Source organism: Podarcis vaucheri, assembly GCF_965113315.1.
Source record: "Podarcis vaucheri genome assembly, chromosome: 6".
NCBI lineage: Eukaryota > Metazoa > Chordata > Lepidosauria > Squamata > Lacertidae > Podarcis > Podarcis vaucheri.
Genome location: NC_138764.1, coordinates 41,214,555 through 41,241,762, shown reverse-complemented (window position 1 = coordinate 41,241,762; position 27,208 = coordinate 41,214,555). Strand labels below are relative to the sequence as shown.

The following is a 27,208-nucleotide window of genomic DNA, read 5'->3' as shown; positions in this document are numbered from 1 at the left end:
GCATGGCTTAGCCTTACATCAGAATGAAGCCACTAAATCTATACATTACCATTACTTCTGTTGCACGGCAAACAACAGTGGCTGGTTTGTGCATACTCTCATACGTGTGGAAACCCTATTTGCACAGTCCTTCCCTCTTTTCCAAGGAGCAAAGACAACATAGGCTGGGTATGGCTGCATACAGATGTACACAGGTACTGATCAAATCACACCTTTCCCCCAATATCAGCAGTTGAAATGAACTGGGCACTTTGTCCAAAGAACGGCACTCCTTCTGGAAAGGTGGCTTACTAAATGGTAACATAGCTTAAGTATGGGCATTGTTACCCAAAGACGAAAAGCAAAGGAACCGTTGGGTCTGTCTTCCTCGTATTCTTTATTTTGAAAAAAGAGGGATTCTGAAACGTAATTCTGTAGTTAGCAAATTATAAACAAAACAGTGGGTTTCTAATACTTTCTTATGTAGGCCCGAAAGCACGTTTAGCACGTTCACGTGTGGAAATGGTAGTCCGCAATATAGCAATACCATTTGGGTGCAAAACAAACACCTTTTACAAAGACCTGCAAGAAAAAAAACCCACCCCCAAACAGCAGAGTGTCTAAGTCAGAAATAAAAAGCATGTCATCTTTTTTAAACCTGATATTCAAATATTAGTGCTTATTGTATCTTATACCTGAACCACATTTTGAGGAGAATTCAGAACGTGCTACATTAACAATTGTGAGCAGCGATTATACGATTGGTGTGGAGGCACAATTTAACACATGAGAAGCACCATCTTCCCCAAGGCACCTGGGCTGTGTATTATGTCTTTATGAGCCTCTGCCACCTTCTCCAATGCATATTCAGGGCCTACTGCTGGTTTCAGCCAGCCAGCTTCTACACCAGCCAGAACTGATGCTGCACATTCACGCAGCTCATCCTAAATGGAGAAGAAAACATTTTTAAAATTGAGCACGAAAGGAAAATACTTCTATGCCCTCCAGCAGTCAAATTCATTATTCTACATTGTACCGGTTGTGTGTGTGTGTGTGTGTGTGTGTGTGTGTGTGTGTGTGTAGAGAAAGAATGTAGGCTTGGCTCCACAAATTAGTTTTTGCAGCAGAGATTTCCCAACCCCTACCTGTAAGCCCCGTGGAAAGTTGTCCCTAAGGGCTGGGGAAAAGCTTGGATGTGGCGGTGGCGGTTATGACACATGTGTAGCGAGAGCTGGGAAATCAATGGATGCCTGTAGTCAATCACCCCCCCACACACACACCCCTCCCCCAATACCACGCTGCCAACAGTGACTTTCCATGGGACACAGCAGGCTACAGTGGAGAAGGAGGAGGCAGGAATTATCCACTGTGCAAGAATATTTTTGCTTGTACCTTGGAAGTCGAACGGAATCCGTTCCGAAGTCCGTTCGACTTCCAAACCCTTCGGAAACCAAAGCATGGCTTCTGATTGGCTGCAGGAAGCTCCTACAGCCAATTGGAAGCCCCATTGGACATTTGGGTTCCAAAGAACGTTCGCAAACCAGAACACTCACTTCTGGATTTGCAGCATTCAGGAACCAAAACGTCCGAGTAACAAGGCGTTCGAGATCCAAGGTACAACTGTACTACTCTCAACCCAAGCAACAGAGGTTTTTAAGATAATTGTTTCTCTCTAAATGCATGGAGGAAAAAAGCTGCAGGACATATGAAGCCCGAAGAGGCAAGACCAGCTCCTGAAAGATTAATGCTATTGCAGAATATAGTTTCACTGGCCAATCCAAAGCTTCTCAACAGATAGCACCTGACTCCCGAGAGCTTATGTAAAGTTCCCCAGACTGTGAAATGATTAAAGGAGTGTGTGTGCCTGCAGGGACGAAGAAAAGTATAGGAAGAGATTAAAGGAGCTTTCCAGAACTTCCCATGTTTTGAAGCCAAGCATCTGATCCAGGCTGTGTTACAGAAAAGGCACGCTGACTCCTCTAAGTGAATTATGTACATATACTGCATGATGATGATTTTTTTTTACCTTAGATGCAGAGAATAAAGAAATTCCTCTGATGCTTGATTCTTTCCACATAGTGTCTCTGGGGTTTATCTCAATGGGACCACGGCTGCCCACAATCTGTCACACAAAGTGGTGGAGAGAATGAGATGCTGACAGCTTAATTCTAAGCATTAAGATTCTCATTCGTGGGGGTGCAACCTTACCATCACTCGGCCTCCACTTGACAGCAGTTGCAAGTCATGGGCAAGGTTGACATTTGCCAGCATCTCTATTACCACATCTATGCCGTGCACACCAGCAGCTTCCTGCATAAGAAATCACCTGTTCAGTATCAAAGATACATGGAAGCCTAGCTGATTTTGTGGTTCTCAAGTTATTATTCATATCCTGCTTTTTTTGTAAAATAAATAAATAAATAATGATGCACACAAAGCAGCTCACAGGCACTATACAACAAGACAAAGACACACATTATGGGCCATAAACGGTGAACCAAACTAAGAGCAGAGAACAGCAAATGAAGGACTACAGTCAAATATTAAAAGCAGACTGAAATAAACAAAGGTTTTCGGGCACTGTTGGGAGACTTTAAAAAGAGTGGGCCACCACTGAAAAGGCACTGTCTCCTCTGCTGCATTTCACATGATGGCACAACTGAGAGCAGAGATTATGATTTTTAACTGGCAGGCAGGTAATATGGCAGGCAATGCGGCAATACTGATAGAATACCACCATTCTAAAAAGCAAGAGTCCAGAGCAGAACAACCTGGCTACATCTATCAGCTAGAGAAGGAGCAGCTGCAAGAAGCTTGTTTCCCTCCTCCATACCAGGAAAGGAGCAGCCAAGCATACTAGGACTCAATTTCTTGACTTTAAGAAAGCCGAATTCATAAAACTTAGGGAAGTGCTGGGTGAGATCCCATGGACAGCAATACTAAAAGGAAAGGGAGTTCATGATGGCTGGGAGTTTGTTAAGAGGGAGGTAGTAAAAGCACAACGTCAGGCAATACCAATGAGACGGAAACATGGAAGGTGCCTAAAGAAGCCAAGGTGGCTATCTAAAGAACTTTTAACTGAATTAAGATTAAAAAAGGATGTGTACAAAAAATGGAAAAGGGGGGAAACCACCAAAGAGGAATTCAAACAAATAGCCAGCACGTGTAGACACAAAGTCAGAAAAGCTAAAGCACAGAATGAACTCAGGCTTGCTAGAGAGGTTAAAAGCAACAAAAAAGGCTTTTATGGGTATGTTCGTAGCAAAGACTCTCCTCCCTGAAAGAGAGGGGAGGGGTTGTGGTCGGGAGCCCGAGCTCCGCCTAGCAGGGGGCATAGCCCCCTGCCTTCAGCTCACCTGGCTGGCGCTCACGCCCCCTCGGTGGCCACCCAACCAGGTGCCGCTGAGGGGGCGTGTTCAGCAGCTTTTGCTGCAGCGACAGCCTTTGCCCGGCCTCATTCTCCTCGTCGCCTCTTCGGGAAAGGAAGAACAAAGAAACAGTGGGGTCACTCAGAGGAGAAGATGGTGAAATGCAAACAGGGGACACAGAAAGGGCTGAACTCCTCAATGCCTTCTTTGCCTCAGTCTTCTCCGATAAAGAAAACAATGCCCGACCTGAAGAATTTGGAGCAAATGATTCAGCAAAGCAAACACAGCCCAGAATAACTAAGGAGATAATACAAGAATATTTGGCTAGTTTAGATGTATTCAAGTCTCCAGGGCCAGATGAACTGCATCCAAGAGTATTAAAAGAACTGGCAGATGTAATCTCAGAACCACTGGCAGTCATCTTTGAGAATTCCTGGAGAACAGGCGAAGTCCCGGCAGACTGGAGGAGGGCAAATGTTGTCCCTATTTTCAAAAAGGGGAAAAGAGAGGACCCAAATAATTACCGCCCAGTCAGTCTCACATCAATAGCAGGGAAGATTCTGGAGCAGATCATTAAGCAAACAGTCTGTGAGCACCTAGAAAGGAATGCTGTGATCACCAATAGTCAGCATGGATTTCTGAAAAATAAGTCATGTCAGACTAACCTGATCTCGTTTTTTGACAGAATTACAAGCCTGGTAGATGAAGGGAACGCAGTGGATGTAGCCTACCTTGATTTCAGCAAGGCATTTGACAAGGTGCCCCATGATATTCTTGTAAAGAAGCTGGTAAAATGCGGTCTTGACTATGCTACCACTCAGTGGATCTGTAACTGGCTGACTGACCGAACCCAAAGGGTGCTCATCAATGGTTCCTCTTCATCCTGGAGAAGAGTGACTAGTGGGGTGCCACAGGGTTCTGTCTTGGGCCCGGTCTTATTCAACATCTTTATCAACGACTTGGATGATGGACTCAAGGGCATCCTGATCAAATTTGCAGATGACACCAAACTGGGAGGGGTGGCTAACACCCCAGAGGACAGGATCACACTTCAAAACGACCTTGACAGATTAGAGAACTGGGCAAAAACAAACAAGATGAATTTTAACAGGGAGAAATGTAAAGTATTGCACTTGGGCAAAAAAAAATGAGAGGCACAAATACAAGATGGGTGACACCTGGCTTGAGAGCAGTACATGTGAAAAGGATGTAGGAGTCTTGGTTGACCACAAACTTGACATGAGCCAACAGTGTGACGCGGCAGCTAAAAAAGCCAATGCAATTCTGGGCTGCATCAATAGGAGTATAGCATCTAGATCAAGGGAAGTAATAGTGCCACTGTATTCTGCTCTGGTCAGACCACACCTGGAGTACTGTGTCCAGTTCTGGGCACCACAATTCAAGAAGGACACTGACAGACTGGAACGTGTCCAGAGGAGGGTAACCAAAATGGTCAAAGGCCTGGAAACGATGCCTTATGAGGAACGGCTAAGGGAGCTGGGCATGTTTAGCCTGGAGAAGAGGAGGTTAAGGGGTGATATGATAGCCATGTTCAAATATATAAAAGGATGTCACATAGAGGAGGGAGAAAGGTTGTTTTCTGCTGCTCCAGAGAAGCGGGCACGGAGCAATGGATCCAAACTACAAGAAAGAAGATTCCACCTAAACATTAGGAAGAACTTCCTGACAGTAAGAGCTGTTCGACAGTGGAATTTGCTGCCAAGGAGTGTGGTGGAGTCTCCTTCTTTGGAGGTCTTTAAGCAGAGGCTTGACAACCATATGTCAGGAGTGCTCTGATGGTGTTTCCTGCTTGGCAGGGGGTTGGACTCGATGGCCCTTGTGGTCTCTTCCAACTCTATGATTCTATGATTCTATGATTCTATGATACCAGGAACAATGCCCTGGAACCACACAAGCAAAGAGAAAAACACTCTGGACTCCTGCCGTTGGTCAGACTAACAAAGGCTGCTGATTCAGTTGCAGCCACACCTGACTAAAAACCCTCACAATTTCTCTAATAAACAAGGTTGATTGGGTACCCATTTGTATACCCAGTAAAGGGTGCATGTGGTGTTAAAATGCTCAATTAGGAACATAATGGAGCTCTAAGCGGAACTCAACGTGTTACTAAGGCGAACATTCCAACAGAATGTTCTTCTCTTCCTCTCACACCCCTAAATCTAGCCATTCCCCCAATCTTCTGGAGCAGATCTGGGGAGGAGATGTGGTTGGGGGAAAGCAGATTATGCAAGCAGAAATCCTTGCACTAACATGACTCATTAGCAGAATACTGCCCTCTATCTTAACTAGTATTCCAATTACCACTTTGCAGTCTGTGTTCTAAATTACCTTAATCTGAGTGAGATAATCCTTCTTCTTGTGATTAAATGCCTCATGGGCTCCGTTTTGCAAAACTAGTTTTATCCCTTCCTCAGTTCCAGCTGTGCCAAAGACCTTCAGGCCATAAGCTCTTGCAATCTGACATGCTGCTATTCCAACCTAGGTTTTTAAAAGAGTGGGGGAGGGGGGAGAGTGTTGTAAGTTTAACATAGTACTTTCTTTATACAATTATTGACAACAATCGTTTCGAAGGAGGAAATTTCAATTGCAACAGAGCTACAGGTGACCCTTAATAACTTGTAGTAACAGTCTGCTATAGCATGACTTGATCTCCTACACAAAACCAGTATGTGGCTTCTCTTAGCATGACTTCCCTGAAATAAAATCAGGGAAATTAATAATTAAGCCAACCAGCAGTACACACTTCTGTTTCTCTTTTATAGAGACAGTAAAATATATCAGCTCAATTACCACTATAACACAACCACCCAGTCTTCACATTTCAAAGGCAGCAATTGCAAGGGACTTCTCACTAACATCATTTCAAGCCATACTTTGGAAGCAAGTGTCAAATTTTGAACAGGAAGTACTTTTCTAAGGGTTATTGCTTTAAAAGAAAACAATAAAAGGCACTTCATAAAACAGAAAGAACAGCAATCTTGGCCAGTACGGTCGTACCTGCAGCCAACCAGAAGCCGCGCTTTGGTTTTCAAACGTTTTGGAAGTCGAACGGACTTCTGGAATGGATACCGTTCAACTTCCAAGGTACAACTGTACTGGATTCTGCCATGTCTCTCATGACCAAAAGAGGCAATGTACAGAGGTTTGACACTTAAAAAAAAAAAAAATACTTCCAGGACTTCAGGATTAAAAGCCTAAGCAGGACCAGATTTGAATTCCACACAAACCCTTATTCCAGCATTTTCCTCCATGCAATTGAAGTGGTATGAAGAAACGCAGCTGGGTTGTAGATGCAAGCCCTGCCCCCAAACTGTGCCCTGCATCAGCCCCACCTCACCCCATGTGTTGGGGGGCAAGTGGAGTTCTGCTCACGCAACGGGACCTCCCTTTCTCTCCTCTCCCAAAGTGACTCCAACCCTCTGGGGCAGAACCTGGGGAAGTGCGAGTGGGCTGCAGAGGAGATGGAAGTTCAGAAATGCATATGGATGAAAGATCCAGCCCACTGGGGTGGCATGCCATTGTACTTTACCATGCTAAAGCCCCTTTTAAGCATAAGGTGAGTTTTCATGATACTTACCCCTCCACTTGCTCCATGGACTAGCACGGTTTCTGCTGCTTTAGCAGATCCTCTGGTGGGGGGTGGGAGGGAAACACACAAATCATTTTCAATACAACTGTCTGGATTGTATTTATACAATAAATTATAACCAACAAGGAGTTGCTCGAAGTGGCTAACGAAGGATGAAAAACAAGGGTGTACCTTGCTGTGTAGCCAACAGTGTAGCTGTGGCGAGGAGTTAAAAAACTAAATTAGCCAATATTCAATGAATTTCAAATTGGGAAGAGCCCCAGAATGCACTTCTTCTGAATCTGTGTTAGGAAACAACAGTGTTTATGTTGACTGTCAATGTACCTTTATATTAAATAGTTACAGTGCAGCTGTAACCACAAAATAATCCTGTCAGTGATGAGCAGAAAATACAGTGGCACATTAAAAAAAAAGCAACCCAACATAGGCTCTGGAGTACCACTGCATTGCTGCAAAACAGCCAACTAACTTCATAACTCCCTGTTAAAAACACTGCCATCAGAACAAGCTTGCGTTGAAGCCACAAGCAGACTTTGCCTAGGCATTGATCAATCAATCAACGCATTTGTATCCCACCTTTTTCTCCATGGAGCACAAGGTGGTTTAAATGGATCTCCCCCTCCTCATGTAATTCCCCACAACTAACCTATGAAGTAGGTTAGACTGAGAGGCAGTGAGTGGCCCAAGGTTATCCAGTAAGCTTCATGGCAGCATAGGGGTTTGACCCCTGATCTCCCAGATCGGGCATAGGCAAACTCCGATCCTCCAGATCCACCAGGGGACTACAATTCCCCTAATCCCTAGTTAACAGGACCAGTGGTCAGGGATGATGGGAACTGTAGTCCCAAACATCTGGAGGGCTGGAGTTTGCCTATGCCTGTCCTAGATCAACACTCTAACCCAGGCATCCCCAAACTCAGCCCTCCAGATGTTTTGGGACTACAATTCCCATCATCCCTGACCACTGGTCCTGTTAGCTAGGGATGATGGGAGTTGCAGTCCCAAAACATCTGGTGGGCCAAGTTTGTGGGAGCCTGCTCTAACCACTACACCACACTGGATTTTAAATACTGTCACTCTGTTGCACAAGTACTCCCTTTTTCTCAGGCTCAAAACAAAAGTGTGTGTGTGTGTGTGTGTGTGTGTGTGTGTAAGTGCCAACAAATTTGCTGCATTAAAGAACATGAAAAATTAGTCTGACTGAACATGTGACACAGAAAAGCCTCAAGGAAAAGGCAGAAAGGCCCAAAGTTACTGCATTTTTATTGCTCAAAAGCAATTTTAGGATGTCATTGCCTTACTTTTGAAAGAGAGCATGGTAAGCTGTAAAATATGGAATTCCAATTGCAGCACCTTGCTTGAAGTCCAGTTTATCAGACAAGGAAAAGACTGTGTCAACTGATGAAATGGTATATTCGGCATAACCGCCAGAAATGGTACCAAGGGTAAAAACCCTGTCTCCTTTCTGGTAGGACAAAACAAATGCACAAGGTGAAGCGTTGTGCCAAAGTGTTTTCTGTATCCTGTGTAAAAATGAAGGCATTTCCAGAAGAGTTAAATAAAACCCAATTATATAGGTGAAATACCCATGACAAGAAGACAACAGATCTAATCTGTACTAATTGTTTCCAACTGTTTTTGGATTACAATTCCCATCATCCCTCACCACTGGTCCTGCTAGCTAGGGATAATGGGAGTTGTAGTCCAAAAGCAGACGGAGGCCCAAGTTTGGGAAACTCTGCATTAGAGGAAGCAGAATTAACAACTAGCTTAAAATCCAACACTTTGAAATCAGGGTGTACTTGAGTCTGGAGTAAGTGAAGTACCAAAGACTATCTGGCAAAGAATGTAGGCCAAAGTGTGTTAACAAACAAAGGTTTGCATTTAAATCTGTAGAAAGGAAGGCAGAAATTCAGATGTATAGGGATGACATGAATCATATCCAAGACACAGGAACTATGAAGAGACCCAGTTTAGTAACCAAGACCGGAATGATATTGTATAAAAGATAGCAAATGAGCAACATATTTAAAAATGGGATACCTTGAAAGTAGTTACATGTTCCCCAACACCTTGTACTACCCCAGCCACATCTGAACCAGGTGTGAAAGGTAAAGATGGTTTTCTAGCATAAGTCCCAGAACGAATATAAGTCTCCACTGGATTAATGCCACATGCATGGACTTTAATGAGAACCTGCAGAAGAAAGGGATATTTGTTGAACAACTGAAAGAAATCTGGTACCTTCATTTTCATGCCAAGTTGTTTTTGGTGAATGTCAAATATGTTCAAAATACAAGCAGCATAAATACTTATTAAGAAGAGTTGGGATTTGATATACCGCTTTATCACTACCCGAAGGAGTCTCAAAGCGGCTAACATTCTCCTTTCCCTTCCTCCCCCACAACAAACACTCTGTGAGGTGAGTGGGGCTGAGAGACTTCAGAGAAGTGTGACTGGCCCAAGGTCACCCAGCAGCTGCATGTGGAAGAGCGGAGACGCGAACCCGGTTCCCCAGATTACGAGTCTAGTCTACCACTCTACACCACTACACCATACTGGCTCTCTTATTAAGCATTAAGAACACCCCCCCCATTTCCCCCCAGTAACAGGCAAACCAATGTTCATTCCCTATAGAGCTTTTGCAGAATCTTTTATAAAACAGAGTCAAAGGTAAGCACAAAAGTTATAGTAGTACTTATGCAGTTGGTCTGGCAAGCAATAGCAGGTACAGATGTCAGGATTACCCTCCAGGGCTGTGTTCTATGGGATTTTTACTCTGTTTGCAAATTCATTCTGCATGCTGACTGAAGCAGAAAAGTTTCCAATAACTGTTAAATAACAATAATGCTAATTTCAGGGTGTACAGTATTTATATATCCAGTTCAAGGTCTTTGTTTTTACCTGGTTCTCTACTGGAACTGGCAAGGGAATATCTGCTTGCAGCTTAAGCACTTCAGGTCCACCAAATTCAAACACTTTGACAGCTCTCATCACATTTCTCCCGGCTGCCATGGCAACCTGAAAAATCACAGAGATAAAAGACTGTACTATCTTAACCTCCACCTTCTTTTCCACTTCAAAGAGAAAGGATCAAATTACTTGCTCTTCAGGTGAAATTTAAATCGGAAGGTTCACCATGCATTTCACTCTGTTCTAACAATGTGCTGCCAATTTGAGGCTTTTCGACTTATAAAATTCACCTGCAAAGGAGAACTAATAGTTTCACTTTGGGTAACAAATGAATCCGATCGCAATCCTGTATCCTCTTACCTGGGAGTAAGCCCCATTTATTTACATCTTAGTGGACAAATACAGGACTGCACTGTCAAATATGCAGAAGTTTGCACATACACACACAAACCAGCTTGGAAAGGATATCTTTTGACACATCTTCAGAAGACCTTACAACTGGAGTTACACTAGCTTCAAAAAATTTTTTAACCTAATCCGCATTTTTATAAAGACTTTATGCCTGGAGAAGAGTTTGAAATCCAAATAATGGAAATCATAGGAATCATAGGTGTGGAAAATCCTATACAGTCATACATCAGGTTGAAGTAGCTTCAAGTTAAGTATTTTCGGGCACATTACTTCCGGGTTTCGCTACTGGTGCATGCGCAGATGCTCAAAATGACGTCATGTGCATGCGTGGAAGAGGCGAAACGAGACCCGCGCAGTCACATGTTACGTTCTACTCAAGATGCGAACGGGGGTCCGGAACGGATCCCGTTGGCATCCAGAGGTACCACTGTATCATTTGGGTCCTGCTTGCAGGCTTCACATGGACATCTTATGAGAACAGAGCATCTCCTTCCACTAGGTTTTTACACATGGGATGTTTTGGCAGGGAGCTCCTGCACTGGCAAGGGGTTGAGCTGGATGACCTTTGAGATTCCTTCCAACTTTTAGGATTCTATAGAAGTGGCTCATTCTCTCTCACAGCCATTTTAACCAGTATTAGAAACTCAGGTATAGAAGCTAATTGCCAAATGGTACATTAAACCTAGGTTAAAGTCGCCACAGCGGAATGTCTAAACACTTTTTTTTTTGCAACGGGGTTTATTAATTATTATCATTATCATCATCACCATCATTTCATTTCTATACTGCTTTATAGTTTAAAGGAAAAATCTCAAAACTGTTTACAACACATTAAAACATCAAAAAACAAACAAACAATCAGAACTAAAACAAAATTCAAGTTTCCATGAAAATATTTCAAGTGACATTTTGCTATCCCTATATTTATTTACCTACTTGATTTATATAGCTGCCCAATAGAAGTACTCTAGGAAGCCAGTGTGGCATAGCGGTTAGAGTGTCAAACTAGGGCCTCGGAGATCAGGGTTCAAATCCCAACTCAAGTCATGAAACTCACTGGGTGACATTGGGCCAATTACAGCCTCTAACCTACCTCAAAGGGTCATTGTGGGGATTAACTGAAGTAGGGTGGAACCATGTACTCCTTGGAGAAAAAAGTGGGATGTAAATGCCCTTCTGCTTACCTGCTTAAGAAAGCTGGAGGGGCCAGCCAGCTGGATGTTAGTTGCCAATGTGGCACTCAAAGATTTCCAAATGGCCACAACTGGACCTGCACCAGTTGTAAAACATACCTGGCTCCTGGGGAATTTTGAGCACTGATTTTAATACCTGTGCTGGCTGCTTTCTTCTGCCTAACCTGCTTCTGCTTTGAAAAGGCTTGGCGTCAGCCTCAAACAACTGATTGATAAGCATGAAATCAGAACCCTGAGAGCAAGTTCACCTGCATTTAGGAAGCAGCCATACAGATCTTAAATTCTGGCCCTTGGAACCATCTGTTGGGGGGGGGGGAAATGAAGGGCTCCCAAACTATTTAAAATTATCCATGGAATTCCAAGATTGAGTAACTACTGACATTAATTCAAACTCTGCACTCTGGCCTAAATCAACAATATCTTGTTTAGGCTGTAAATTGTAAAGTCACCCATGGGAAAAAAGAGTGGGGAAAGACAGAAGGTTCTAGAAACTTGATCAAAAATCTCTGGGCACAGAAAACGCCTTATGAAAGCTAATAAGCTGCCTTCTATTGCCATCCTTGCTAGTATCCCTGTTTTAGAACCTGATGCAAGAGGTCTCAAGGCCACCTGAGCACCCTTTCAAGTAGACAGCCCAACTACATATGAACTGAAATGCCAGTAAAAGGGGCTTGGGTGAGGATCAAATTATTTTTATAAGGTTAACTGTGCCCTGTCAACATTGCGAGCCAGCAACCCATGAAATGTAATTTCACTGCCACTGATCGTAACAACCAGGTACTGTACTTAAGGAATCCAAAACTGTAGAGAAGTATCTAAAGATGCAGGTATCTGCTTAAAATTCAGTGTCAATATTTGACTTTTAAATGGCTACAATGAAATGCAATACTGTAATGGTCGTCCAAACACTCCAGACAGTGGGCCTTCATATAAAAAATAGGTGTTTTACTTCCTTACACACACACACACACACACACACACACACACACACACAGTTTTCACTTGTAAGATGTTAAGGTATACCCATTTGCTACCATAGGTGCATCTATCCATGATAATATCTGCATTTCAACTGCAACCAGCATTAACCTTTGTATCCTTCTAAACCAGTAGAATTTAGATGAGAATAATGTTTAACTTTTACTGCTGTAGACATAACAAAGGTCATCGTAGTGGTGGGGAAAAACAAGCCAAAAAGGGAGAGAAACAAATCAGCTTGAAATGATGGCAATGAGAAAAGAAATATATTCCCAACTGCCCCTACCACATACCAAAAATGTCTCACATTTCTACTCAGCAACTATGGTACACTACTTCAGATGTACAGAAGTCACCAGTTTTCTCTCTTCCCCATACATGAGAGCAGTCTTTAAGACCTCTTCTTTTAAACATCACTTTCTGGACTTGTCATCAAATTGGCACTTTCAAGCAACTATTCTGAAGCTGTTTGTAAATGCCAAACAATACTAAATATGTGTCTTTTCTAAAATAAATTCAATAGCTTCAACAAGTTGTAGCTAAGTTAGAAACATTGTAACTCTCAATTATCAGGAGAATGAACAGATTCAGGTTTCTCCTGAACCTCAGTGTGAATGGGTAACTTTGCCAGATTCTTATTTTAGAAAACACAACTGGTCACATGCTTCAGAATAAAAATAACTTGTAACTTTACTTTCAAGGTTGCTCTACATTTATTTTTGTTTTTTTTTAAAAAGTAAGAGATAATGAGTTAATAAAGAGCCCAACTCCCCTGCAGTGGTGTAGCGTGGGTTCTCAGCACCCGGGGCAAGGCAAGTAATTTGCGCCCCCTAACCCATGGATTTTAGCACTCGAGTCTCTTCCGCGCCCCCCCAGATGTTGCGCCAGGTGCGGCAGGCCCCCCCTGCACCCCCCACGCTATGCCACTGCTCCCACCACAAGTCTTCAGGACAGCCATCCGAAGGCTGGTGCGGGGAGAAGGTCTCTCCGCCCCACCGCCAGGCTTCGGAGCAGCCTTCCGAAGGCTGGCGGTGGGAGGAGGTCTCTCTGCCCCACCGCCAGGCTTCGGAGGAGGTCCGAGGACAGTGGGGAAGACGCGCTGCGCTTCCCCGCTGTCCCGGAGATTTCCCTATGGACTTTTGTCTTGCGAAGGGCCGGCCAAACGCGCGCGCCCCAATGTTGCGCCCGGTGCGGCCGGCACCCCTGGCACCCCCCACGCTACGCCACTGCTCCCCTGCAAACACATGTGGCTAACTAATGCCACAAGGTCTGTGCTATCAAAACACCTTGCCTTTTTGTGAGCAGCCGCCCTAAATAACACACTAATCTGTACTTTTGTGCATTTCCTTTGCTTTTACATTATTAAGGGTGGCTTTAGACACACACACACCCCCAAAAAACCAGTTGCGATGACCACACTGACACCCTAGCATTGGTCAGCTAGTTAAGACACATTGTTTGCAGAGAGGAGCGTTTGGTATTTGCAATGCAACCTCCAATCCTGTTCTAGGTTACGAGATGTCCCTGTTTCCCGGGGACAGTCCCCGGATTTACAAATCAGTCCCCTGACAAAATCAATCTTTCAACTACACACACACATATGCAATGAAATGAAATGCAATGTGTGCTAGTTAAACTTTAAGGTGCTGCAAGGGACTGTCAAGAGTCACCCAGCCTGGAAACCATTGCAAGCAGAAAGCCCAGCAGGGAAGACAGACCTAGATCCTATCTCCGCAACGCAGCCCGCTACGCCCTAAAAGCCCTCCTTGCCAACTGTGGGGGGGGGGAGGGAGGGGAACCCAATTTTACGTCACTCACCCTCTTGCTGTAGAACGACGTGTTTGCGCGCCTAGCCAAACGAGCTTCGCTTAAATCACAGCCTCGGTTCGCCTACTTATCTTCGACACGCCTGCGCAATGAGCTCCTTCCGGGTTCACGCAAGAGAAGCCATCTTTTCGGAGTCCCGTAAGTTCGAGTGCGCAAGCGCCGCCGTGGCGGAACCTTCGCAACCTTTGCTCCGGCGAAGGTTCTGCCAGGGCGGCGCGCGCAGTGGAAGATGTGTCTATCCTCAGCGTCGCCTGCTCGCTTAGCAACTCTCTTAATAGAGAGAATTAAAACTTATAGGTGCGGTTTTAATACAGTATAACAATATAAAAATCATTTCAAAAGCTGTAATTGGTACAATTAAAACTATATATTAAAACTATGCTCAGTTGTTTCCCCACCCCCGTGTTTTCAGCAGTTCTTATTTTTATCTGCGAGCCGTCTTGAGTTCCAGCAGGAAAAAAGGCGCGGTATGAAGAAATACGCAGTAACAATAATAAGGACCCTAAGTAAGTATGCATAGCGTTTTGCAGCCCTGGTCCTGTGCTGTTTACTCAGAGGTAGGCGCCACTACGACCAATGGAGATTTTAAATCCTCGTTAAGCTTCAATCCGGTGACTTCTTGCCTGTGAGTGAGCCCAACTGGGGACTTGCTTGCGAGTACAGTACATATGCATGTGCTTGCACTGTCTTGCTTCTTTCCTTCGGGTTCTGGATCCCCTGGCACCTGCCTATTTCCCGGAATGTCGCCCAGGACAAAACTCCTCCGGCTCCGCACATAAACACTGGCGCCCTTATTAGATCCAATGAAAGGTTTATTCTGTCTCCCAACAGCAGCAGACTAGATGCCTCTGAGTCTAGGCAGCTAAGGCACAAACACGTACATAGACTACATCTCCTCCTCCTTACTCTCGATCCACAGCCTAATCCGAGAGGCTAATACTGTAATGCAATAGTGCAGCAACCCTTCGCAGACGCTTGGGAGCCAGTTGGAACTCCGTGGGGTGGATCGGGGTTGCACCGCTGCATTCTCGAGTCCTGCACGCTTCCAGGGGCGCAATAAAGCCGGCTGAAACGCAGGCGAGCCTGCCGAGGAAAACGCGCAGGATAAAAGCGCGCGGCTGCAATCCTATGTAGACTTGGAGCGGGGTCCTAACCGTTCTTTCTCGCAGCAACAAGCCCAATGGGTGCGCTTGGACCGCAGTCTCAAGTTAACCCGGTTGAACTCAAGTTACAGACTCGCTCTGGCCGCGCCGGGAAGATGCGCACGGGCCGCAAGTTTGTCCCAAGCGGGCCGCCGTCGGACTAAGATGGCGGCGCCCATAGAGCGGTAAAGTGGGCGGGCGGGGATGGAGGAGAGCCGGCGCCGATGGCTGATTTCAAGCGCTGGAAGGAGCAGCGGCTGTCGCGCGCGGACGGGAGCCGGAAGGGCAGCGTGGACGAGCCTATTGCGGGGATCGTGCGGCTTCTCAATGGGCGCGACAGCTTCTGCACCACCAGCTCGTGCTCGGGGCGCGTGGTTGTGCTGGAGCAGCCGCCCCTTCCTCCCCGCGCCGAGGTGAGCGCGGCTAAGGATCCCTTGGAGAAAGGCGCTGGGCTGGGGCGATACTGCCACCGCCACCAACGCGGGGAACCCGGAAACCCAGCAGCTTTTTTCTCCGGCCCAAATGGCTCAGGGTGTCTCCTGCGTCCTCTGGAGTTTTGTGCAGGTTTCGGGAAACCCCCCCCCCCGGGTTTTATTCATAAGTAAAACCTTAGTTCCGCACGCTCCTGTGCGAATCTTAATTTTTAGGATTTAAAATAACGCGCAGAGCCTGTCGGGCTTCTTAAAGCCTAATGCATTTCATAAAATTTGTACACCGCTTTATTTAGAAAGAAAACCCCACCACTACACTCAAAGCGGTGTATGAAAAGATAAAACCGTAAAATCGTGGCGGGGATGGGGTGGAATTTGACACACTAAAACATACGAGAGGTTAAAATACTAAAACAGATTAAAACCATTGTGCCGTTAAATCGACTTCCTCAGACTGCAGGTTCTCGAAAACGTAATAAGACATTTATTAGTCCTCTTAAGGCGCCGCAAAATTCTGGGATGCTTTTGTTGTCAGAGACGAAGGTGGCTGCTCTTCTGGAAATCCTTGCTTAGTGCGACTTGCTACTGGGTAACCTTCAGCAATAGGAATTCAGGGGTGCAGCCATTTCTACCGATCCCCACCCCACTCACAGCCGCTAGACGTTGGGATTCAGCATCTCCTCAAATTGCATTACTGTATCTCCCTATGGGGAAAAAAATCTCCCTTTTCCAAACTTATTGTGCATTTTCAGTTCAGCTCACAGAAGTTTAAGTGGGGATTGAACACACACACACACACACACACACACACACACACACCTCGTGCCTTACTCAAGACCCAAGGTAATTCACAGAATTAAAAGGAAAACAGTTTAACAACCCACAGTCAGCATAAATAGGGATTTGGAGGGGGGGGGAGTAATTTTGTTGAAACAGCGCTGAAAACCATTTAAAAGAAAAAAGCAGGGGATGGAAATAAATGTGTGCAAACCCACCCTCAGAAGTCTTTTCCACAAGAGCCCCTTAGTGGCCAAAGGCTTTGCCTGATGCGGAAAGGAAAGGAAAGGAGAGAGGCTGCCAGGCTAGCCTCCCTTGGAAGGGTGTTCCATAATCTGGGAGGAGCCACTAGAAAGGCTCTTTCTTGTGACCTGCCCAATGTGCCTGTCAGGGTGGTGGGACCAAAACAGAAGTTTCCCTAGAAGATCTCAAAGCCCAGGCAGGCTCATATAGAGAGATCTGATCCTTCAGTTATCCTAGACACAAGTCATAAGTCATAACTAGTGCTTTGAGGTGTTTCTGGAAACAAGCGTAACCAGTTATACTCCCTGTAACTGGCTCCAGTTAGAAAGCTGGCTGCAGCATCTTAAGACACTTTCCGCAGGCATCCCCACATAGAGCATGTTGCAATAATCCAAATGGGGTATAATTAAGACATGTACCACCATGGCCAGATCAGGCGTCTCCTGGAGCTGGCACAGTTGGTGCACAAGTGTAACCTAAGCCCAATGTGGCAGGTTCCAAAAAAGATTGTTTCTTGGTTATTTCTCTTGTCTCCTTCCCTCTCCTTCCGCTGAAACATCTCATACTCTCACTTTGACACATTTGTTCCACCACGCTGTGCTTTTCTGTCTGGCCTTTTTTCCTCCCACTCACCTGCGGTGTGAAATTTGTTGTGGGAAGTGTTCTGCGTTGGTTTCTATATATCCAGAGATTTGTGAAACGATTTCGCCTTCCCGCTAGGCTACCACCGGCTTTGAGATACAGAAGCAGAATTGCACCTGGCTCATGGTGACCCATCAAATATGCACAATCGAAAACGTGGTAAGAGAACTGTTCCAGGGTGAATTCTTTATGCATGCTTAGAAAATCCTTGTTTGTGCTATTTGCATACAGTCAATAATTTTGAGATTTGAGATCTGGAAATTGTAGCAGTTTCCAATATCTACCAGGTGAGGGCAGACTTAGGGTAGCTGATGCAAGATGTTAGCACAGAAATAAAATGCCGTTGTTGTAGAATGATATGTTAGATTTCTCATATTTGGCTAATAGAACTGTTACAGTGAAAGTATGAGAGATCTTTAACATCTATGAATATTAGTTGCATGTAATATAGGCTGTATTTCACTTGTTTAAAAAAGTGGACTACCAAGTTTTTAAAGAAGGCAAGACATTTGATTCCATTGCTGCTGTATTTCTGCTTGTAACAGTTATAATCTTTGTGTGATAGCCTTAATGCTATCACACAAATATTATAATTGCTACCTGTCTGATGCAGGATTTCCAGGAGGCTAGTTCTTCTACATCAGAAGATACAGCATTCCACACTTGTAGATCTGATTGAATCTGTGGAGGGAAGACTGTAGTTCCAGTAACTAAATACGTGAAAATATTTCCCTGACGCCCCTTTCTCAAAACACCACATGCCAAAACTCTCTATTATTATTATAGTTTAATGAAAAATGGGTATTTCTGAGATCTGAAAAAGGACTTGTTTCAACCTCAGCAGTATATAATTACAGTTCCAGAAGTTATGCTTTCATATTTATTGATTGAGAGCCTGATCCTACACCCACTGGGAATTTGGCAGTTGGCTTTTGTGGAAGAAAGGCGGGAGTGTACATAGGAAATTACTTTCAGTATTTTAATATTAAAGTTGAGCCTTTTGCAGGAAATTAGTGATCTAGAAGCTATACGGTAACAATATCCTTCAATCACAATGCATATTTCAGAACCATATTTTGAAGAAACGTGATTTGTAAGTCTCCATAGATTTAGCCAAAGAAACTGTAAGCATGTGTAGAGGAAAAACAGCCAGTGCTTTCTTTGAAGTATGTACCATAGCAGCTCTGATACCCAAAAGCTGTGTTTTAAAATGTATTTGTCCATTGAAGCTGGTTTTTTTATCTAGTGATGCTACTACTGTGGCAAATTCCTTTTTCTTTTATCTCTAGGTACACCTAGGGTTTCCTCTTTCCATACCTGCCTATATCCTTTTTTGGATTTATGACTTAGGATGATGATTAAATTGTATTTTGTGTGCTTCCATTTCCTGGGATAGAGGATAAATAATTTTAACTGTAACTGCTCTGTCAGACTTACCTGTGAAAATTGGGGGTGGGGGGAGAGGGAATATAGAAAAATATGTTTGAGAGTCTGTAATTAAAGTAAATTTTCAAATACACTAGCACCTTCATCATTAGGGTATTTTGAATGGAGTACGTATTTAAGAGCATAGGCCAGCTGACCTTACTTAAGCTTATCATTTCCAGTGATTGGCTGAGTGGAGGAAGTTCATACAACTGATCTTTATTCTATCCCCTGTGGCTCCCTGGAAACTCTTGCTAGAGTTCGGGAGCATCTCCTGAACACTAGGGGCTGTATCACATACAACTGCAGTGCGAGGAGGGCGAAAGAATCTTGATCCAGGAGTCTCCCCCAACCCTCTGGCGAGGATTTCTCGGCAGCCTTTCTCTTCTGATAGAGTTGCATGCTTTGCCTTCCACTTGTACAACCATAGTATACAACCCCTTGTTTTTACCTCAAGAGGTTAGTATAGAACAGTGTTTCCCAACCTTTTTTGGGCAAAGGCACACTTGTTTCATGAAAAAAATCTCGAGGCACACCACCATTACAGCCCCGTGACGTCAGCGCGCAGCGTCACGCCGGGAGGGACATGAATTGCTAGCAAATTACATAATCACCTCCTTGAGGGCTGGCTCATCTTCTCCGAAGGCAGAACCCCATTAATTAACAGCACAGACTCACACCATAGCCAAGACGAGGGGGGAAAACCTCAGTCATGCACAGTCATGCACATGTGGGGGCTAAATGAGGACGAAGACCGGGCAGAGAGCAGGGTTCAAATCACCCCACCTGGCCAGGACAATCCCTGGGTGCTCCCTTGGGCCACTCGCCTGGCCCACCTCGCAGGGCTGTTGCTGCGAGGATAACACGGGGAGAACCACGCGCGCCCCCGGGAGCTCCTTGGAGGAGAAAGCGGGCGATGAATGCAATGCACGAAATATATGAGAGGCGACCAGGTTTTGCAGGTGAGGGGCCCCCGCCAGCCTCCGCTTCCAACACCCGGCGCAACAACGCCGAAGTTTTCCCCCGGGCTCGGCTCGGGGAGCAGCGCTGCTCCCCCCCGGCTCCCCTTCGCCCTCCCGGCTCTCTCTGCCGCCCACTGGGGACCCCCCTCACCTGCCAAGTCCGGAGCGCCGGTGGAAGTTGCATGCATGCATTGCAGGGCGCCACGTTGCCATTGCATTGCACTGCACTCCATGCAACGCCTGCACGCATGCATTGCCTTGCACGCCCGCCAAGGGGTCTCCCCGTGGTCCGATGCGTCCCCTCCGGTGTGGATGCAGCATTGCAAAAATAAAAAAAACCCCGATGCAGCCCTACCTGGGGGGCAGCCTCCGCCTCCGCCGCTCCGCCTCCGCGGGGATCGCCGGGCTCCATCCTGCCGCCCGATCTCCGCGGGGGCACAGGCAGGCTGCGCGGGGTCTGCGCGGAAGAGCCCCTGCCCGCCCGGCCGCCCCCGCTGCGCTCATTCAATGGCCGGGAGAAGAGCGCTTCAAACAAAACGCCCGGCCCGCCAGGCAACGCTGGGAAACGTAGTTTGCGCACCCCGCGCGGGCGCGGAGCCCGAGGGCGAGGGGGACTATGGATCCCGGCAGCCCCCGCACCGGGGATGGAGGGGGAGAGGCCGGGTGCAGGGATGGAGGGACGGGTGGGCGAGCGAGTGAGTGAGTGGCAGCCGCCAAGCCTTGGCCGAGAGCCAGGAAGGGCCTCCCCGGAGGAGGAGGAGGAGGAGGAGGGAGGCGCAGAGCGGGAGGAAGGGAGGGAACCCCAGGGGTCATCTAGTGACGGCGCCCCAATCGGAAATTTGACTTTAAAAAAAAAATCTTTCAAATTTTTTAATTTTTCCCACGGCACACCAGGCAACATCTCGTGGCACACTAGTGTGCCGCGGAACAGTGGTTGGGAAACACTGGTATAGAATTTCAGGGGCTGGTAGTTAAAGAACCCGGCTCTTATTTTTAGATCTCTAGCCCATAGTCGAAAGAGCATGAAGAAGAAGTGCTGAATCTATATGCCATGCAATATGGTCAAAGAGCCCAGGCGAGCTTAAGGTGTTAAAGAAAATGAAGTTGTGTGTCCTAGCAACCATGTGGTCTCCTAGCAGCAGACATTCCATCAGGTAGCAGAAGGGAGGGGGAGAAAAGAAGAAGGGTTGTCATCAATCATCACTGCTGAGAGACAAGCTGCCTTTGGCTCTTCCTCAGAGCTGTCACTTGGTGACAGCCATTCTATCCCAGCTGATTGTTGTATGAACTGGTTTCTTCCCCACCCCACACTAAGGACTGCCTTAGCAAGCCGCACAGGGAACCTTTTCTGCTAATGAGTGGGCAAAAGCAGTTTTAATTAATTATTGAATATGACCAATTGGTATTGGAGGTGTAACCTTTCTATGTAGAGAAATTTTATGTGCCTAACTTGAATCTATAGCTTCATTAGAGACCTGCAAACCTGTAGAAAGGTTGGGAGAAAATCAGATGTTATATGAAGATTTCTAATGATATTTTAAAGAAAAAACTAATACAGTGGTACCTCGGGTTAAGTACTTAATTCGTTCCGGAGGTCCGTACTTCTTAACCTGAAGCACCACTTTAGCTAATGGGGCCTCCTGCTGCTGCCACGCCGCCGGAGCACGATTTCTGTTCTCATCCTGAAGCAAAGTTCTTAACCTGAAGCACTATTTCTGGGTTAGCAGAGTCTGTAACCTGAAGTGTATGTAACCTGAAGCGTATGTAACCTGAGGTACCACTGTACATACATCCTACCGACAATAGTTGGATTTGTTTTGATTTGTAGTTATTTTAATTGATGCATTCTTTCCTTTCACTTTGCAATAGCGTTTGAATTAGTGTGCCCTACTACAGATTAATCACTACTCTTGGCTCATAACTATAGCTAAAAGCATTACTTAAATTCAGGCCAGATTATTTATTTTGGATGGGCAGAAAAATAGAGAAACTTTGATCTGTGCTGGCAAGAACTTCTGTAGAGTACAAACTTTCACATGCTTGGCACCAGCCATGATCCGACAATGGTAATTTAGCAACTGTACAAATTCTGCTATGGTAAAAATTCCTCACTGAAGGGAAATTATACTCTAGCTGGAGCTGCTGCTTTTATCTAGCATAGAATAGTGACATTTACTAGACTAGATTTCAGTCTGCTTCTGTGCTGGTCAATCTCTTTCCAAAGTGGAGAGATAATATTCCTGAATGAAGGCACTGCTGAGAGGAAAAAGTAGTTGTATAATGGTCTCTTCTCCCTCCCTATTTAAAAGGTTACATGTGCAGAAAAAAGTCTTCCTTTAAAAAAAAAAAAAGTTTCACAATTTGATTATCGAATATGTGCCCCCTCCCAAAATTTACACATCTCTCGAAGCAGTGCTTTAACCTTGCTGCTAGATTGAGTATTTTTAAAAAACCAGATTCTTTGGAGGCTTTTGGTGAGACTTTACGAATGAGTGTGTACATTGTGGACAGTCACAGCTACACAACGCTGCCTCCAGAGCTCTAAAATGATATCACCTGTATCTTTGGGAAGTCAAATCCCAGTAGAATATGTAGCTGAATCCATTATGCTGAAGGGAATAAACCAAGCAGAGTATGTAAAGTAGTACGAGTTGTAGAAATTTATTTTTAATTAGCAGGCTGAATCAGCTTCTGCTGTGCAGTGTTTTTGAGATGCTAAATAGGCTAGCTATTTTTTTATGGCTCACAGATGCAGCACTGATAGTAACATACTGTACTGTGGATCTTCCAGCTTACAGCCTTACAGAAAGCGACAGATGATGCCATATTCAAATTTGAACCATTTGTGCTTCATGTGCAGTGTCAAGACCTTCAAGATGCACAACTTCTGGTAAAGTGAAGTATTGCTGTTGTACTTAAATTCCATACTTGCTACATAAGAAACAGTTGGCTCTTAACTAAGTTCTCACACCTACAAGCATTCCCCAAAGCATTCTGCGTTTAATAACTAGGACTATGGAAATACGATGATGGGAGCGAAATGGGATTTTTATTATTTCTGCAGATGTGATGCTCACAAGTGAAATTATGGTTTGGTTAAAATCAACGGCAAAGATCCCACTGATGTTGGAATGAGAATTTCAGAAACATTGCCTGTCCTGTTTGGCTGGCAGCTTTCATTGTAGACATGGTTTCGTGTGATAGCCAGCACCCTTTTGGGGCTAAACTTGTGATAATTAAGACTGTGACCATGCATCTTCCAGGAGCTATTGGAAGCTTCTTTCTACTTCTTTGGTTCACATCAGCAAAAAATAAATGAAAAAAATGCTATCTTTGGCTTTTCCTAACTTTTTGGCCATGCTGAGTATTATGTAATATGGCCACAATTTGGAGAAGTGCCTACTAGAGAAGACTTGGTGTTGCTGTTTTTTTCCTAAATGGCAACTCTTCATCCGTCCAGCGTTTCTCAAACTTGGGTCCCCAGCTGTTGTTGGACTATAACTCCCATCATCCCTGACCACTAATCCTCTAAGCTAAGGATGGTGGGAGCTGTAGTCCAACAACAGCTGGAGACCCACGTTTGAGAAACATTGGTCTGTGCCATATTACAAGCTGTATTTAAATTTGGATGTTTTTCCCCAAAAGTAGCCTTTGGAAATGGTTTGGCAAGCTCTCTCATGCACTGAGAGCAGAAGCGGGGCCATATTCCTTTGTGAGCAACCTTCTGGGGGCTGTAGGAAAGTGGAGGGTGGGCCAGAAAGAAAAGTGGGTGGAGCAACAAATGTGAATGAGGTGTAGCCTCAGATGGCTCCAGGGGGCTGGATTTGGCTTCTGAGTCTGAGCTTCCTCACCCCCGAATTGCCTGTAACATACGGCTTTTAAGCTTTCCGATTCACAACACATTTCTTCACTGACATCAAGCACGCCCCTATTGAATTCAAATCATGAACATTTTAGAGTTGCAATACAATTTACAGCATGCTGTTTTATCTAAAGCTCAGGGGTATTTCAAAGCAGAAACAACCGTTTATAATTCAGCTTTTATGAAATAACCATCCCTCTTTCTGAAAACATTTAGACTGGAAACAAATCCTTGACAGTGCACTTTGTTTCATTGTTGTCCATCTCTCCGAGGCCATAGTTGAAGGGTGTGGTTGATGATGGCTGTTTCCCTCTTGCCTTTTACAGCACAAAGTGGCTATAGAAGCCGGGTTCCGGAACTCTGGCATAACTGTTGGCCGAAAAGGAAAAATTATGATGGTATGTTATGTGTTCCAATAGCGGGGGGGGGGGCAGGCACAGCCGGAGTACTGCTTCCATATGGGTACTATTTACCGTATTTTTCTCTCTATAAGACGCACCAGACCATAAGACGCACCTAGTTTTTGGAGGAGGAAAACAAGAAGAAAAAAAATTCGAATCCCAGAAGCCAGGGCAGCGGGAGGAACGCTCCTGCTGCCCTGAAGAGGCTTCGCGTGGCTATCCCAGAAGCCAGAACAGCAAGAGGGATCGCTTGCGCAGCAATCCCTCTTGCTGTTTTAGCTTCAGCAATAGCTGCGCAGGCTGCATTCGCTCCATAAGACGCACACACATTTCCCCTTACTTTTCAGGAGGGGGAAAGTGTGTCTTATAGAGTGAAAAATACGGTGTGCAGCCTTCTCAGGTTCTGCGATGGCAGGGATGTATTTCTGAGGCACTGATATGACAGGCATGAATACAGCTTTGAGTCCAGTACCCAGTAGAATGCTGTGGTTCTAACAATAATGCTGAAGAGAATAAAGCAGAACCAGAGTGGTAAGGCAGGTTTCAGATATATATATATATATATATATATATATATATATATTCTTGAATCAGCTTCAACCCATCTGGAGGTGCCCCCAAATGCTCTTCGTCAGACCTTGAGAGCAGCCACAGCCCTAAAAGTCATTACATCGTAGTTGCCACATATATGACCACATGCTACTTTTCATCAAGCTATGTGAATGTACTTTGTGGTGGAAATATGCAGTGCCTCCCTTTTGCCATCTCGTTCCCAAAATCCAATGATAAAATTATTACTTTTCTTTAATGAATTTGCCTCCCTGGTGGGGGTAGCTGCTGCCTTCAGTTCAGTAAATGATGGTGAAATCTAGGTGTCAGCGCTGCCTCAGGTCCTAGCTCACAGAGGACCAACGCCAGTTGCTCTTTATAAACAAAAGTCTTTATTGTGGTTCATTGTTGGTTTGACATCCATGGCGTGCAGTGCTACGTCTGAGTCCTTAGACCGGCGAAGCTCCGTCTGACTCCTCCCCGCCCATACACCAGTTCAAGAGCCGAGCTTTGCTCCACCTTTCCCTCTCCTCCTTTTGCTCCTTTCTCCTCCGGGTCCTCCTGCCCTCTGGGGTTACCTCCTTTCTACTCTCTTCGGAGGCGGATTCTTCTGACTCCTCCCCACCCTTCCGGCGGGCTTTAGGACCTGGCTCCCAATCTGGGTTTTCTGCTGGCCCGCGCGCCTCCACATTTGAACTTGGCGCGCGCGCCCAGCTGCCTACTTTCCTCCTAACGGCTACACTGCTCCCCCCACTGCTTTCTCCTTCAGGAAGGCTGGCCGGACCTGCTCTTCCCTCCGCCCCCCCACTCTCTGACGGAGGCGTGGTCAGTCCAGCCTCACTCTCTCCTTCTGCAGGAGGCTCTTGTTTTAACCCTTGGGATTCTTCCCCCCCGCTATGCTCTGGTGGGGAAGCTACCCCTGATTTCCAGCTGCCGCTTGGAGACTCCCCACTGGCCCCCCTTGCCCTGCCTTTGGGGGCCCCTTTCTGGGAATCCTCTGATTCGCTGGAGAGACTCATGGAATCTCTCTGATCACTGGCATACCCTCCTGAACTCCCCTCAGATTGTTCCCCTTCGCTCTCCATCTCCTCCTTCCCCTGTGGCTCAGTGCCTGAGCCCATGACACTAGGTTTTCTGTTTTCGTCTCACTTGCAGGCTGTCCGAAGCACTCACTGCTTAGAAGTTCCCCTAAGCAGCAAAGGAAAACTGATGGTCAGTGAAGAATACGTTGACTTTGTGGTTCAAGTTGCTAATCAGAAGATGGAAGAGAATTGGAAGAGAATTGACAGGTTTGTTAACAATAAGTCTCTAGTTTATACCAATCCTAGCAGTTAAAATATTGGTAGCAGGAAAAGGAAGAAGATGTAGATAAGATGCAAGTGGTAAGCTAGCAGATAGAAAGCTAAAATTAACTTATTTGGACTCAGCAAGTTAAATACATAAATGTCTAGCAGACCTTGAAGAAACCCAAGTCCATATGCCTTTATTTTATTTTATTTTTTAAAGGTTTTACAGCTCTCTCCAGCTTGCTTTGGAAAGCAGAGACCATTCCATTAGCTCACCTCTCGAGGAGAAAGAAGAGAACAAAGAAGAGAACAATACCATGGACTCCTACAGAAGAAAAATAAAGTCTAAAGGAACTGAAAAGGATGGTGAATGTACTTCTCCTGGGAAAAACAGAGGCTTAGAAAGTGAAGATGAGACAGAAAACAGTCTTGGTGTTTTTCACTAAAATATGCTACAGATAATTGTGTGAAGTAGATATATACCCACATTATGTTTGTATAATGTTTAGTTTGTTTTGCTCTTTGTGAGAGCTTAGCCGATAGATTACTGTGCTCTATAAAGTAGCATTTTCTTAACATAGATTACTATGGATATTAAGTTACCAGCAAAGTAATGGAATGCCACAAAATGTCAATGAACATGGGGAAATGGCATTTTTAATACCGGAGGTAAAACTTGTTCTTCAAGCAATATTGTTTTACACAAAATATGCAATATTCCAAACTACCTAATTCCAAACTACCACCATAGTTGTGCTCTGTATTTGCTATTCCAGTTTTGAAAACCCAATCTAAAAGTTCTGTTGTTAAATATATTTATCTTCTTCACTTAGTAGAGATAATTTCAAATGTTTGCGAGACGAAAATAAGTGTGAAACAAATTCATCCTTGATTATGCTACTGAAATAAATGATTGTCACAAGCATTAATCTTTGCCGTGTCAGTCATTTGTAAACTTTTCACTCCTTCCTACTCCAGACGAGTAAACAAAATCAGATTATAAAAGAATTAGGCAGTGATATTTCTAGTCGGAAATCACATTTTTCTTCATCTTTTAGTGGGGTTCACATAATAAAGACTCATTTGTACAAGGAGTTTTGCTTTTGCAATGGAACTTCTCCTCCAACATGACCCTTGATCTTTTCTGAAGCATCTGGGTGGGAGGCAAGGAGAAGAAATGTTTAATTTAATTTATTTATATTCAAGGCT

General features: G+C 45.0%; 2 protein-coding genes across 2 annotated transcripts; one reads left to right on the top strand and one right to left on the bottom strand.

The window, feature by feature from the left end:
- Positions 1–357: 357 nt before the first annotated feature.
- Positions 358–14,434, bottom strand: CRYZ (crystallin zeta). The gene is made up of 9 exons (XM_082227309.1): positions 14,271–14,434; positions 9,862–9,978; positions 9,001–9,153; positions 8,259–8,422; positions 6,946–6,997; positions 5,697–5,846; positions 2,188–2,289; positions 2,006–2,101; positions 358–923 (listed from the first exon to the last, which is right to left on the bottom strand). The coding sequence occupies exons 2-9, from the start codon at positions 9,970–9,972 to the stop codon at positions 759–761; spliced, it is 993 nt and encodes a 330-aa protein (XP_082083435.1). The 5' UTR covers positions 9,973–9,978; positions 14,271–14,434; the 3' UTR covers positions 358–758.
- Positions 14,435–15,565: 1,131 nt separating this feature from the next.
- TYW3 (tRNA-yW synthesizing protein 3 homolog) lies at positions 15,566–26,924 on the top strand. The gene is made up of 6 exons (XM_082227317.1): positions 15,566–15,834; positions 17,593–17,673; positions 22,693–22,791; positions 24,090–24,161; positions 25,869–26,002; positions 26,220–26,924. The coding sequence occupies exons 1-6, from the start codon at positions 15,646–15,648 to the stop codon at positions 26,443–26,445; spliced, it is 801 nt and encodes a 266-aa protein (XP_082083443.1). The 5' UTR covers positions 15,566–15,645; the 3' UTR covers positions 26,446–26,924.
- Positions 26,925–27,208: the final 284 nt, after the last annotated feature.